We start from the raw sequence: 12,401 nt of genomic DNA, 5'->3' as shown, positions 1-12,401 counted from the left end.
TGCACTTTACTTCCGCACCTCCTCTGAGTCTCAGTGTGCTTTTCTCTTTCCTTCTAGTTGTAGAATTTCCACTCAGCCAGCCTTCCTATGGTTCTGGGTGATGTCCATTTTGTCTTTTAGTTGTAGTTTTGAAGTGGTTGTGCCAGGCAGCAATTTCCGGTGTTTATCTATGCCGCCATCTTGGTTTCTCTCCAGCTTCTTTTCTTGTAACCCACCTTCTCCAATCTGCTTCCTTGACTGTAGGCCCCAACTTAGGGAGAAGCCCCTAAATCTCACCATCCACCTAGGCATAACCACTATTCAATCAATTACTTAGTCCTGGTGATTCAACTTTCTTACCATCTCTCAAAAGTGCCTGTCTTCTCTTCTCTTGCTGCCTCTGCCTTAAGTTTGATTTAGGCATTGCTAGTGCCAGTCTCTAACTGGTGTTCCTGCCTCTAATAGCATCCCATGAACCCAGCCACCAGCAGGAACTCTACACAACTGTACATCATACAGGACTCTCCCTGACTTTCAAAGAAAAATCAAACCAAATTGAATGCCTGATCTACAGGTATTTCATAATATTTTTGTTACATAGATATTATCCCTTTATCTATTAGCCTTCTCAGCTAGACTATGAACTCTTGTAGGGCAGGGACTGTGTCTTCATTATTGCAGTATACCCAGAGCCACGTACATTACCTGACATTTAGTCATGTCTCAATAAGTGTTATTTTTTACTGATTAGATGAGAATAAGAATAGAATTGTCGTGGGTGAGGAGAGGAGAGCAGTGTTGAAATTCCTTTGATGAATAAAGAAGTCTCCAGGGATAAACTCGCCTAGAGATGGGCCAAAAGAATGGATTTATTTGGCAAGCTAAAGTTATCCTAGTAGTCATCTGATAAGTATACTGATATGTGTCTTAGAGCTGTGGGGCAGCCACAGCTGCCACTATCACTTGCTGGAGGTTCTTGCTAAGGCAGAATGATGAGGTGAAAAGACCACCTGCTTTTCACTAAAAGATACCTGGTACTACTTCTTATTGGCTGCGATTGAAATCCTGGCTTTACTAATTAGTGACTGATTGATGTTAAAGATGAGGATGATTATAACAGCCAAAATTTATTGAATACATATTATATGCCAGCACTGTGCCATGCATAATATCACCTAATTTTGCCACAGCTTGATGTAGTAGGTACTATTATCGTTCCCATTTTACAAATGAGCCAACTAAAGTAGAGGAAGATTAAGTGACTTGCCCAAAGGTTCATAGCAACTAAATGGTGGAGCTAGAATTTCAATCTTGGTAGCCTGACTCTAGGCTAGAGATATCCATTTGGGAGTCATCAGTATATAGATGGCATTTAGAGCCAGGAACCTGGGTAAGATTATCTAGTGAATGAGAGTAGATAGAAAAGAGAGCCAAGGAATAGGCTCTGGTCTATTCCCCCAATATTTAAAGGTGAGGGACATAAGGAAGATTCAGGAAAGGAGATTGAGAATGGGAGTCATTGAGGTAGAGGAAGAACAGAGAGTGATAACCTGGATGCCCAGTGCAGAACGTGTTTTAAGGATGAGAGAATTACCAACTGAATCAGATGCTGCTGATGAGTCAACTAAGAAGAGACCTGAAATAGACACCATGGCATGGGGATAAAAAATGGGCAGCTACTTAAAATTCATACAAAGATGCCATAGGGGCTAGCTTCCATTCTCATTACTCATTGGTATTAGGAACATGAAGGTCATTGGTAACCTCAATAGGAGCAATTTAAGGGGAGTGGTGGCCATGAAAATTTGATTAGAGTGGATGGAAGGATAACTTATAGAAGAGGAAATGATGGCAATGAGGAGAGACCACCCTTTTGAGGAGTTTTGCTATAAAGGGAAGTAGAGATATGGGGGAAAACTAGAGGGAATGTGGGCTCAAGAATATTTGTCTTTAAATGAAAAATACTGTAACATGTTTTTGTTGTTGTTGTTGTTGTTTTTTGTTTGTTTGTTTTCTGATGGGAATGATCCAGTGGGGAAAAAGGGACAATTGCAGGTGTGATGTTCAGTTGGTGGCAAAGGATAGGATCTAGTGCACGAATGGGAGGGCTAGCCTTAGCTAACAGTATGGTTGGTATCTGCATAGCAGAAGAAGAAAATGTAGCTGTAGGGGATGGGTTCAAAGAGGAAGGCAATGTCATGCTGGGAGCTTGTGCATGTTCTCTTACAATTGCTCCTCTCCTCCCCACCAATGAAATAGGAAGCCATATCACCAGCTGAGGAGGAGGATAGGCAAAGGTTCTAGGAGAGAGGAGAGGGAATGGACTTGGGAATGCAATTGGATCATGGGGTCAAATTAAGGGCCCACTCAAAATTTGCAATTATGAATTTAAAGTGTTAAAAGGATCACTTTATATTTTTCTTCAGCCATGCTTACTTGCATGATATGAGGACACGAAGGTAGAGAGTTGGATTTAACCAGAAATGTGGTTTGCATGGCAAGTAAGGAAAGGGAGAGAGGGTGTCCAGGGAGTGATGGGTACGCATAGAAATAAGTACATGAGGTTGATGAGGGGCAGTAAAAAGGTTTTAGGATGGACAGACTATAGTTACCAATAAAATTGAAAGATTGTTAGAGTTGGAATATGAGGGGGAGTAAGTTGGATAGATAGGAAGTGGTAGTTGGAGAGTGGGACACACGACAGAGTTTATGTAGAGATCCTGGGTATTAGTAATGACAGGTATGGCAATGGGAATAAAGGGCTGAGATAAGATGGAGATGAGATTTCAAGAGGAATGGAGACCATGGCATTGAGAGATCAGAGTATTGCTAAATATTGGAAACACAGGAATTTTGATGAAGGGAGTGGCAGGGATGCCAGAGTTAAAGTCTTCAAGGACTGAAGGGGAATACACATAGAGAGGGTTCATAGATGACTGTAACAAGAAGAGTAGTGGGTGGTCAAATTTAATGTCATGAGATTCACATTGAGTGGTTAGAAAGGAGGCAGAGAGAATGGTCTGGAAAAGACACAATTTAGAAGCAGCAGTGAGGAACAAAGAGGATACCGCCCCTCCTCCCCTGACCCCACCAAGTGATATGGAAGGAAAATCACCCACAACTTGAGAGGGTTGTAGGGATAGCAATGTCATTGGGGGAGAGCAGGTTTTTGTTAAAGCAAGAAGGTGAGGGGTCGCTCAGAGAAGAGTATGCTTATCATTGGGTTCCAGAGGATAGAGTTCAGGTGTTGGTCATGGTCGGCAAACTGCGGCTCTTTGGCCCCTTGAGTGTGGCCCTTCCACAAAATACCGACTTCTGTGCATGGGCCACGAAGTTTCAATCACACTGTATGTGCACGCCCGCACGTGGTATTTTGTGGAAGAGCCACACTCAAGGGGCCAAAGAGCCGTGCATGTGGCTCGAGAGCCGCAGTTTGCCGACCACTGGGCTAGAGGAAGGAGGTCAGGATCTTGCCTTGGACAGGGTCCACGCACCTAATGTTTTAGGCAGCCTGAGTCTAAAAATGATGTTGACTTGGATGTGAGAAGGAAGTTAATGACTTGTGCAGCTTAAAATCTTTTTATTGCTTTTGACTTTCAATCCTAGTGATGTAAGACTTTTGGTCTAAAGCTTTGGGAATCCTCCAGCTGAAAAGGAACCAGGATATGTACATTACAGTGGAGTTCCAGATGTGAGGTCTGTAGGTTAGAAATTAATTAGCCAAGTGGAACTACTTTTGGAGGAAGTATGACATTTTGCAGATAGTGTTTGCAAAATGGGGAAAAGAGGGTGGGGAGGCTCCATGAGAAAGTTCCTGGGACTTGGCCTGGATTCAGTGTTTAGTAAAGAAAATTGCCTTTTTTCTTCTTCATTGCCGAATATCCTTTACCATCCCTGCCCTGCCTCAGTTTCCTTATCTGTCAGATAGGGGTGATCATAGTTCCTGCTTCATAGGAAACTTGTAATAATTAAATGAGACAACACAGGTAAAAGTATTTAACACAGTACATATACATAAGTACTTAATAAATATTTTTATTAAATGACTAGTGGTAGGTTCTTGCTCCGTCTGCCCCTTCTTCCTGCCACTTGTGGTTTTTTTTTTATGTCACCCCACCTTCTCTGTCATTTCTTTCCTTTCCTCTTCCTATATTCCTACACTTCCTCCTTTGCCTGTATCCTCTTTTTCCTCCCTGGCCCTGAATGTCAGTGGTAACTACACTCAGTTTAACACTCTCTGTGGCATTCCAAGGTAGGGAACTCTTGGAATAGGGGGTGAAGCAGCCCTCAGAGAAGGACACTGCTGATGGGGGCAATCTCCTGGCCACCCCAGCTGAGGTTTTTGCCTGAGGTGTCTGCATAGCCTTAGTGGGCTGGTGACAGGAAGCTGTATTGCAGGCCAAGCTGGGCCACTCTGTGATGTGGGGCTGGGGCCACAGTGGGGCAGAATTGGCTGTGAAGGTGATGGTCAAGTGAATAGGGAGAGACTGGGCCCAGTCCCCATGTGGAGGGACAGTGAGGACAAGTACTAATTTTGCTACTGCTAATGTACTGCCATTACCACCCCTATTAATCATAACAGCTCCTATCCACTGTGCATCTCCTGGATATCAGGCCTTTTTTTATGGTGGGGGGGGGGATAGATGGAGGGATCCACATGGGGCAGCGGAATATACTAGCTAAATCTACACACTCTAGAGCCAGACTGCCTGGGTTTGAAACTTGATTCTGTCACCGAATGAGTCATGTGCTCTCCGGTAAATTATTTAACCTCTCTGTGTTTCAGTTTCTCATCTCTAAAATGGTGATAATTGTAATAATATAGTAAGTCCCCACTTATCATCATCAGTAGGTTCTGTGACTTTAAGCAAAATGACATATAACAAAACTAATTTTATCACAGGCAATTTATATAAACAAGAGTTAAGTTCCTACAGCATGTCATTAAATTTTTGACAAAATGTTGAAGAAAACAACGTTATTTGAAGACCTGCTGCACAATTGTTATAAGGATTCAGTGGGTTAATAGTTAGCAAAGTGCTTATGATAGTTACTGGCACATAATAAGTACTATATAAATGTTTGTTATGTTAAAAAAATTAGAAATCTTACAACAACCTTTGTTTTTTGTTAATCCTTACCCAAGGATATTTTTTCCATTGATTTTTAGAGAGAGTGGAAGGGAAGAAGGAAGGGAGGGAGGGAGGGAGAGCGAGAGGAAGGAGAGAGAGAGGGCTAGAGGGAAACATTGATGTGAGAGAGACATATCAATCAGTTGTCTCCAGCACTCCTCCCATGGGGGCCAGGAATCAAATCTGCAACCCAGGTATGTGCCCTTGACTGGAAATCAAACACACGACCCTTTGGTGCATGGGTTGATGCTCTAACCACTGAGAAACACCAGCCAGTGCACAACAATCTTTTAACAGCAGTTATTTTCATTTCACTGGGGTGGAGAGGTTAAGCGACTTGCCTGAGACCACAGGGCTATTAAGTGGCAGAATCAAATTGTAGAACACAGATTTGACAAGACTCCAAAGTCCTTGCTTGCAGCCATGGTGCGAAACTGGACATGGAGGTGGGCAGTTTGCTTCCTAGTAAGGCTGTCAGGACCTAGAAGTAAGTAGGCACTGTGAGTCCAGTGGGGTAAATAGAGTCTGAGAGGCCATCAGAGGTACTGTTTGACGATCTGGCTGGGACCACGGGCTGCTAGCCGTTGGCCTGGTTCTCTGCTCCACTGCTGTAGGAGAGTAGCCTGGGTTCCCAGGCCCTTTTCAGGAAGAGGTCAAGTCCCTTAAGTACCTGAAAAGTCAGATGACAGCCAGAGCACTGAGCCTTCCTGGGTCCTTTCCTCCTTGCCTATTTTCTGGGTGACCACCGTCAAGTCAGTTAACCCTTTTGCATCTCAGTTTCCTCACCTGTCAAATGCAGATAATGATACTTTATCCCCCAACTTCATGGGGTTTTTGAGAGGATTGAGTCAATGGTGGATGTCAAAACATTAGAAAAAGCATGAAACAGTACTGAAATTGAAGTTAGTAGGGTGATCCAAGACCACATTACTATGAGGAAGCCTAACTACCTCTTGCTTGTGATGCCCATTGTCACACCCCATGATTTTTTTCCCAGCTATTCAGGCATGGTCTGCAGAGTTGCTTGGAACCTCATCTCTTTTTGTGGGATTTTACATTTTCCTCTGAGAACATAAAATAATAGTCGAGCATCATCTGGATCCATGGGAAATTTTCCTTCTGCGTGGGTTTTTATTTTCAAGAACCAGAGCCAGTGTCTGTCCAGGGTCCACAGTTGTCCCAAATCCCACTCTGGGAGTTCTGCCATCTGCCATCTGCCATCTGCCATCTTTTGGTTTCAGCTCTTGGCACAAGGCAGGCGTGGGCTCCCAGGCCGGGAGAGCCCATAAATGCCTCCTCTTATTAGTACATAGCCTTGCTTCTGTGCCTGTTCTGTAGGGAACAAGGAGGCAGCTGACCTTCCCCTGGGTGTCCTTATTTCTCTGGGCTTCCCCTTGGTGTGTGTGTGTGTGTGTGTGTGTGTGTGTGTGTGTGTGTACATGTGTGCGCGCACTGTGGGCTGTGTAAGCCTGAAGGCTTGGCCTCTTGCCAGCTGCTGGAATTGAGTTACTCACCCAGCCATTTTCATTCTCCACTCGCTACCAGGGTATACAGCATGGTGCTCATGCCAACTTGAAACTGTGCTCTGCCTTGGTAATCCAGAGCTTCCATTTGGAGAGAGAGAGATGGGAAACAGGAGTGAACATGTGGGCGTGTTGGATGGAGGGAGGTTGGAGACTTTTTTGGCAATGTATGACAAAAAATATTGGCCCAATTGCTTGGTCTTCACCCAAAAGTAGGACTAACTCTGGACTGACCCCAAATATCCAGTGGGAAAACTAGTTCTTTTTGGATCTAGATCACATTGGATCTAGCAATCATTTTTTTTTCATTTGGAAATTAGGAATAATAAATTCTATTCCATATGTTCTTCATGTCAACTGATAAATAAGCTTTTAAATAGTTCACCAGCTACTCACCTGGAACAGGAGGTGAAATAACATTGTCTTTCTTCCAGTATATTCTGCAGAATACTGAGTGTTATTTGTAAAAAGGCACTGGCTAACTAAGTTTGGGAAACACTGTATAAACAATTGTAATTGTAGAGACCACCCAGGTCTTTCATATACCACTAATATACATGGTGAGTCTTCAAAAGAATATATTGTATGGAATATTTCTTACCCTTTTAACCAACTTTCATTATCTTTTTAAAAAATCTTTTTTATTTTTAATTACATTTGATATACAATATTATATTAGTTTCAGGTGTTCAACCCAGTGATTAGACATTACATAATTTACTAAGTGATCATCCCAATAAATCTTGTACCCATCTGACACTACACATAGTTATTAGAATATTATTGACTATATTCCCTATGTTGTATATTACATTCCCATAACTATTCTGTAACAGCCAATTTGTACTTCTTAATCCCTTCAACTTTTTCACTCAAAAAAAAAAAAAACCGGACCCTTTTTTTTAATGATGTTTACTTTGAATTTATATTAGTTCACACAAACACTCCATCCATGCTTTTGTTCCGGCCCTCCGGTCCAGTTTAAGAACCCATTGTGGCCCTCGAGTCAAAAAGTTTGCCCACCCCTGCCCTAACCCATCTCCCATGTGGTAACTATCAAAATGGTCTTTGTATCTATGAGTCTGTTCTGCTTGTTTATTTTGTTTTTTTAGATTCAATTGTTGAGAGATAGGTATTTATTGCCATTTTGTTGTTCATATTTTTTATCTTTTCCCCCTCTTATTCTTAAAGAAGACTCTTTAACATTTCTTGTAATACTGGTTTGATGGTGACAAACTCCTTTAGCTTTTTCTTGTCTGGGAAGTGCTTTATCTGTCCTCGATTCTAAATGATAGCTTTGCTGGGTAGAATAATCTTGGTTGTAGGGCCTTGCTTTTCATGACTTTGAATATTTCTTGCTAATCCCTTGTGGCCTGCAAAGTTTCTGCTGAGAAATTAGTTGACAGTCTTATGGGAGCTCTTTTGTAGGTAACTAACTGCTTTTCTCTTGCTGCTTTTAAGATTCTTTGTCTTTAATATTTTGCATTTTAATTATGATGTATCTTGATGTGGCACTCTTTGGGTTCATCTTGTTTGGGACTTTCTGCGCTTCCTAGACTTGAATGTCCATTTCCTTCACCAAGTTAGAGAAGTTTTCTGTCATCATTTTTTCAAGTAGGTTTTCAATTCCTTGCTCTCTCTCTTCTTCTTTCAGCACCCCCATGTTGTGAATGTTGGTATGCTTGAAGTTGTCCCAGAGGCTCCTTACACTATTCTCATTTTTTAAAATATATTTTCTTTTTCTGTTCTGATTGTATATTTTATGCTTTTTTATCTTCCAAATCACTTATTTCATCCTCTGCTTTATCGACTCTACTGTTTATTCCCTGTAATGCAGTGGTTCTCAACCTGTGGGTTGCGACCCCTTTGGGGGTCGAATGACCCTTTCACAGGGGTCGCCTGAATACATCTTGCATATCAGATATTTACATTACAATTCATAACAGTAGCAAAATTACAGTTATGAAGTAGCAACGGAAATAATTTTATGGTTGGGGGTCACCACAACATGAGGAACTGTGTTAAAGGGTCGCGGCATTAGGAAGGTTGAGAACCACTGCTATAATGTATTCTTCATTATCCTATATAATAAAAAGCCTAATATGCTAAGTGTCTGTTCGTCCATTTGGCTGTTCAACCAGTCAAAGCGTAATATGCTAATGATATGCTAAGGCCGCTCACCTGCTCGCTATGATGTGCACTAACCACCAGGGGTCAGACAGTTGACTGGTTTACCAGTCGCTATGATGTGCACTGACCACCAGGGGGCAGATGCTCTGACTGGTAGGTTAGCTGGCTTAGGCCTGGCTGGGAGCAGGCCTAAGCCATCAGTCAGACACCCCAAAAGGGCTCCAGGACTGTGAGAGGGTGCAGGCCAGGCTGAGGGACCCCCTCCCCCATGGAGTGCATGGATTTCATGCACAGGGCCTCTAGTAGTTACTATATCCTTCATTTATGACTGGTTCTTTTTTTGTGGCTTCTATTTCTTTTTTTCATGCTATTGAAGTTCTCACTAAGTTCCTTGAGCATCCTTATAAGCAGTTCTGAACTCTGTATCTGGTCATTAGCTTGCCTTAGTTCTTTTTCTGGAGATTTCTCATGTTCTTTCATTTGGGACCTGTTTATGTTTCTCTATATTTTGGCTGCTTCCCAGTTTTAGTTTCTATATATTATCTAGAGCTGCTATGTCTCCTGGAATTGGTAGAGTGGCCTTGTGTAGTAGGTGTCCTGTAGGGCCCAGTGGCACAGCTTCCCCAGTCACTTGAGCTGGGCACTCCAGGTGTGCACAGTCTTATTGTAGTTGAGCCTTGATTGCTGTTGGCACATCACTGGGAGGGATTGACTCCCATGCTGACCAGCCATGACTATATCAGAGGAGCTGCTATGCAGGATTCAACCCTAACAGGACTTGCTTCAGTGGGTCTTTGGTGCTCACTGAGTATGGCTCTTGATTGTGTCACTCGTGGAGGTGGTGGGGTTTTAATCCAGTTTGGTATGAATCTTTCCATTGGGTGCACTGGCTCTGGGGATTTCTGGGAGGTGCAAGGTCAGCCACTGCCTGTGCGCAGCTTGGAGCCACCTGGTACAGGCTACAGAGTGTTTTGCAGATTGTTGCTACTTGTGCTTGGCTTGGAAGTGCCAAGGAGAGACCACGCTGTGAACCAGTGCCAGGCTTCTACTAGTGCTAGGCCTGGGTTTACTTAGCAAGATGTATAGAGTATGCAGAGGCCAGATGCATCTTGTTAGAGAGATTTAGGAAAGTCTGAAGTATGAGGCAAGACAGGCTGTTCATATTGAAAAGCCACTGGAAACAACTCAAGTGGGCTCAAAAGTTGGGTGGAGCAGAGTTTCAGGGAATCACCAAGATGGGGCAAACAGTGTGTGCCAGGTTGATGGATACTCAGATATGGCACCTGCCTTTCAGCTCTATGGGGGTGAGTCTCAGAAAAGGAGCAATGGCCTCTGCCAGCACTTCTGTCTGGAAGAAAGCTGCCCACCCACCATCTCTCTCCCTGATGCCAGACAATTCAATTCCTCCCATATGTCCCTGATTCTGTTCAAGCTGCTGCCCCAGTACTGGAACTCAGAAGGAGAGAGTCCAAGTAAGTCTGTGTTTGGTCCCTTTAAAAAGAACTTCCTGTGACTCCAGAGCCCTCCATCTCACTCAGCCACAATCCCCACTGGTTTTTACAGACAGAAGTTACGGGGTAACCAACTTTCTTAGTGGAACATTTTTCAAGTACCATTTCTGCAAAATACACATTGGAAGATGCCAGCCTAGGTCATAGGTATATTCATTTCACTTGTTTTTTTGTTTGTTTGTTTTTTGTTGTTTTTTTGTCTGATTGTGAAGGGAGGTGAACTGGTGAAATGCATGGGTTTGCTAAGATGTGGCTTGTAAAGAGCAAGAGTGTTCAAGTTCAGAATCTGTGGAAATGTGTGCTTTCTGTTCTGAAACACCTCTCTCTCCTGTCCTTACAGCTCCCCTTTGAATTGGAGGTATATTACATTCAGCATGTTATGCTCTACGTGGTGCCCATCTACCTGCTTTGGAAAGGAGGTAAGGCCAGCAAAAACCACACCCCTGTGCCACCCCAACACCTAGATGCTCCCTTCTGTTTTGAGGAGTCATAACCTCTTGGCTGCCTACAAGGATCTTAAGGTGCTGCCTGGCTGGGTTTATGCAGCATGCTTTATGCCAGACAGTGGGAAATGGGCATGGACGGGGCCTGCAAAGAGTCTGGGGGCTTTTCAGAACCATCTTTTGTGGATGAGCTTGGTGCTGCTGACTGCCTGTGCCAGGGCCTAGGCCTTGGGTTCTTTGTCTGTGGTTGTTTGGGTTTGCATGAAACTTCCCACACTCTGTCACTCACTTGTGCTTGTGCCTTCCCCTTGTCTTAGTGTGAGTATAGGGTGGAAGGAGAGTAGGAAGCACTCAGTTCTCTTAAGAGACAGACCTTGTGCTCTTGCTCATTATATCCATCCTTTCAGAACCAAAGAAATACTGAAAGAGGCAAGAAGTCCAGGACTGTGGGGTTATGGGATTGAGGGAAGAGATGGGTGAAAGCAGTGACCTTCATGTAAAATAAATTATTGAAAACCTTCATTTGGTCATGAGGGTGAGACCACCAACCTGGGAGAGGTGGCCTAGAATGGAAACTGTTTTGTGACCATGCAATGTCCCTTAAATTATCCCTTCTCTCTATTGTATAGTAGACAAAAGGGAAGGGTAGTTCCTATCCTTTTTAGGCTAAGTATGAGAGCAGCTCTTTCTGTGTTCTTACCATCCTGTAAGGCCTATACCTGGAAGACATCCTTTTCTACTCTTAGCCACCAACCTCTTTATTTGTATTGCTGGGAGTTTTCTCAGAGATCAACCCTCCCTACCTTACCCCAGGCAGCAAGGGTTTCATTTATATTGCATTAAATATGACACAAGTACACATGGACCCTTGAGCCCAGTGAAAGATGGTTTGGAAGTGTGCTTCCTCTCACTCAGGAATCCTTAAGAACTTCTGGCATGGTACAGCCTCAGGACCATCAATCTAGGGACATGTTGGAGGAAGCACATTGTTACTGTCTATGTCTGCTACTACCAGCCCAGAGATTTGCCCCCTGTCCTTGGTTTCTCTCAATTGTGATTCTTAGGAGTTATCTAAATACTAGTGGCACGGTACACAAATTTTTGCACATTGAAAGGAAATTAATTAGAAGAAATATTTTATTTATTTTATTTTAAAAAAATATATTTTGTTGATTTCAGAGAGGAAGGGAGAGGGAGAGATTGAAACATCAATGATGAGAGCGAATCATTGACTGGCTGCATCCTGCATGCCCCTACTGGGGATCGAGCCCGCAACCCAGGCATGTGCCCTTGACCAGAATTGAACCTGGGACCCTTCAGTCTGCAGGCTGATGCTCTATCCATTGAGCCAAACCAGCTAGGGCTAATTAGAAGAAATATTTTAATACTAGTAGCCCGGTGTATGAAATTCATGCACATTAAAAGGGAATTAATTGCCCTAACCGGTTTGTCTCAGTAGATAGAGCATCGGCATGCAGATTCAAGGGTCCCAGGTTCGATTCCAGTCAAGGCCATGTACCTTGGTTGCGGGCACATCCCCAGTGGGAAGTGTGCATGAGGCAGCTGATCGATGTTTCTCTCTCATTGATGTTTCTAACTCTCTATCCCTCTCCCTTCCTCTCTGTAAAAAATCAATAAAATATATTTTTTTAAAAAAGGGAATTAATTAGCGGAGATATTTTA

The 12,401-nt window shown here is 43.2% G+C and overlaps 1 protein-coding gene across 3 annotated transcripts in view; it reads left to right on the top strand.

Moving 5' to 3' along the window:
• The window catches only part of TMEM164 (transmembrane protein 164), a 215,557-nt gene that overhangs the window by 170,696 nt on the left and 32,460 nt on the right, over positions 1-12,401 (top strand). For all 3 annotated transcript variants that reach the window (XM_005865206.2, XM_014538824.1, XM_014538825.1), the window contains exon 5: positions 10,616-10,694. In XM_005865206.2, the coding sequence (XP_005865268.1) occupies positions 10,616-10,694 (79 nt within the window). The remainder of the gene's footprint in view (positions 1-10,615; positions 10,695-12,401) is intronic.

This window comes from Myotis brandtii, unplaced genomic scaffold (genome assembly GCF_000412655.1).
Source record: "Myotis brandtii unplaced genomic scaffold, ASM41265v1 scaffold199, whole genome shotgun sequence".
Taxonomy (NCBI): Eukaryota; Metazoa; Chordata; class Mammalia; order Chiroptera; family Vespertilionidae; genus Myotis; species Myotis brandtii.
This window is presented reverse-complemented; position numbering and strand designations above follow the sequence as displayed.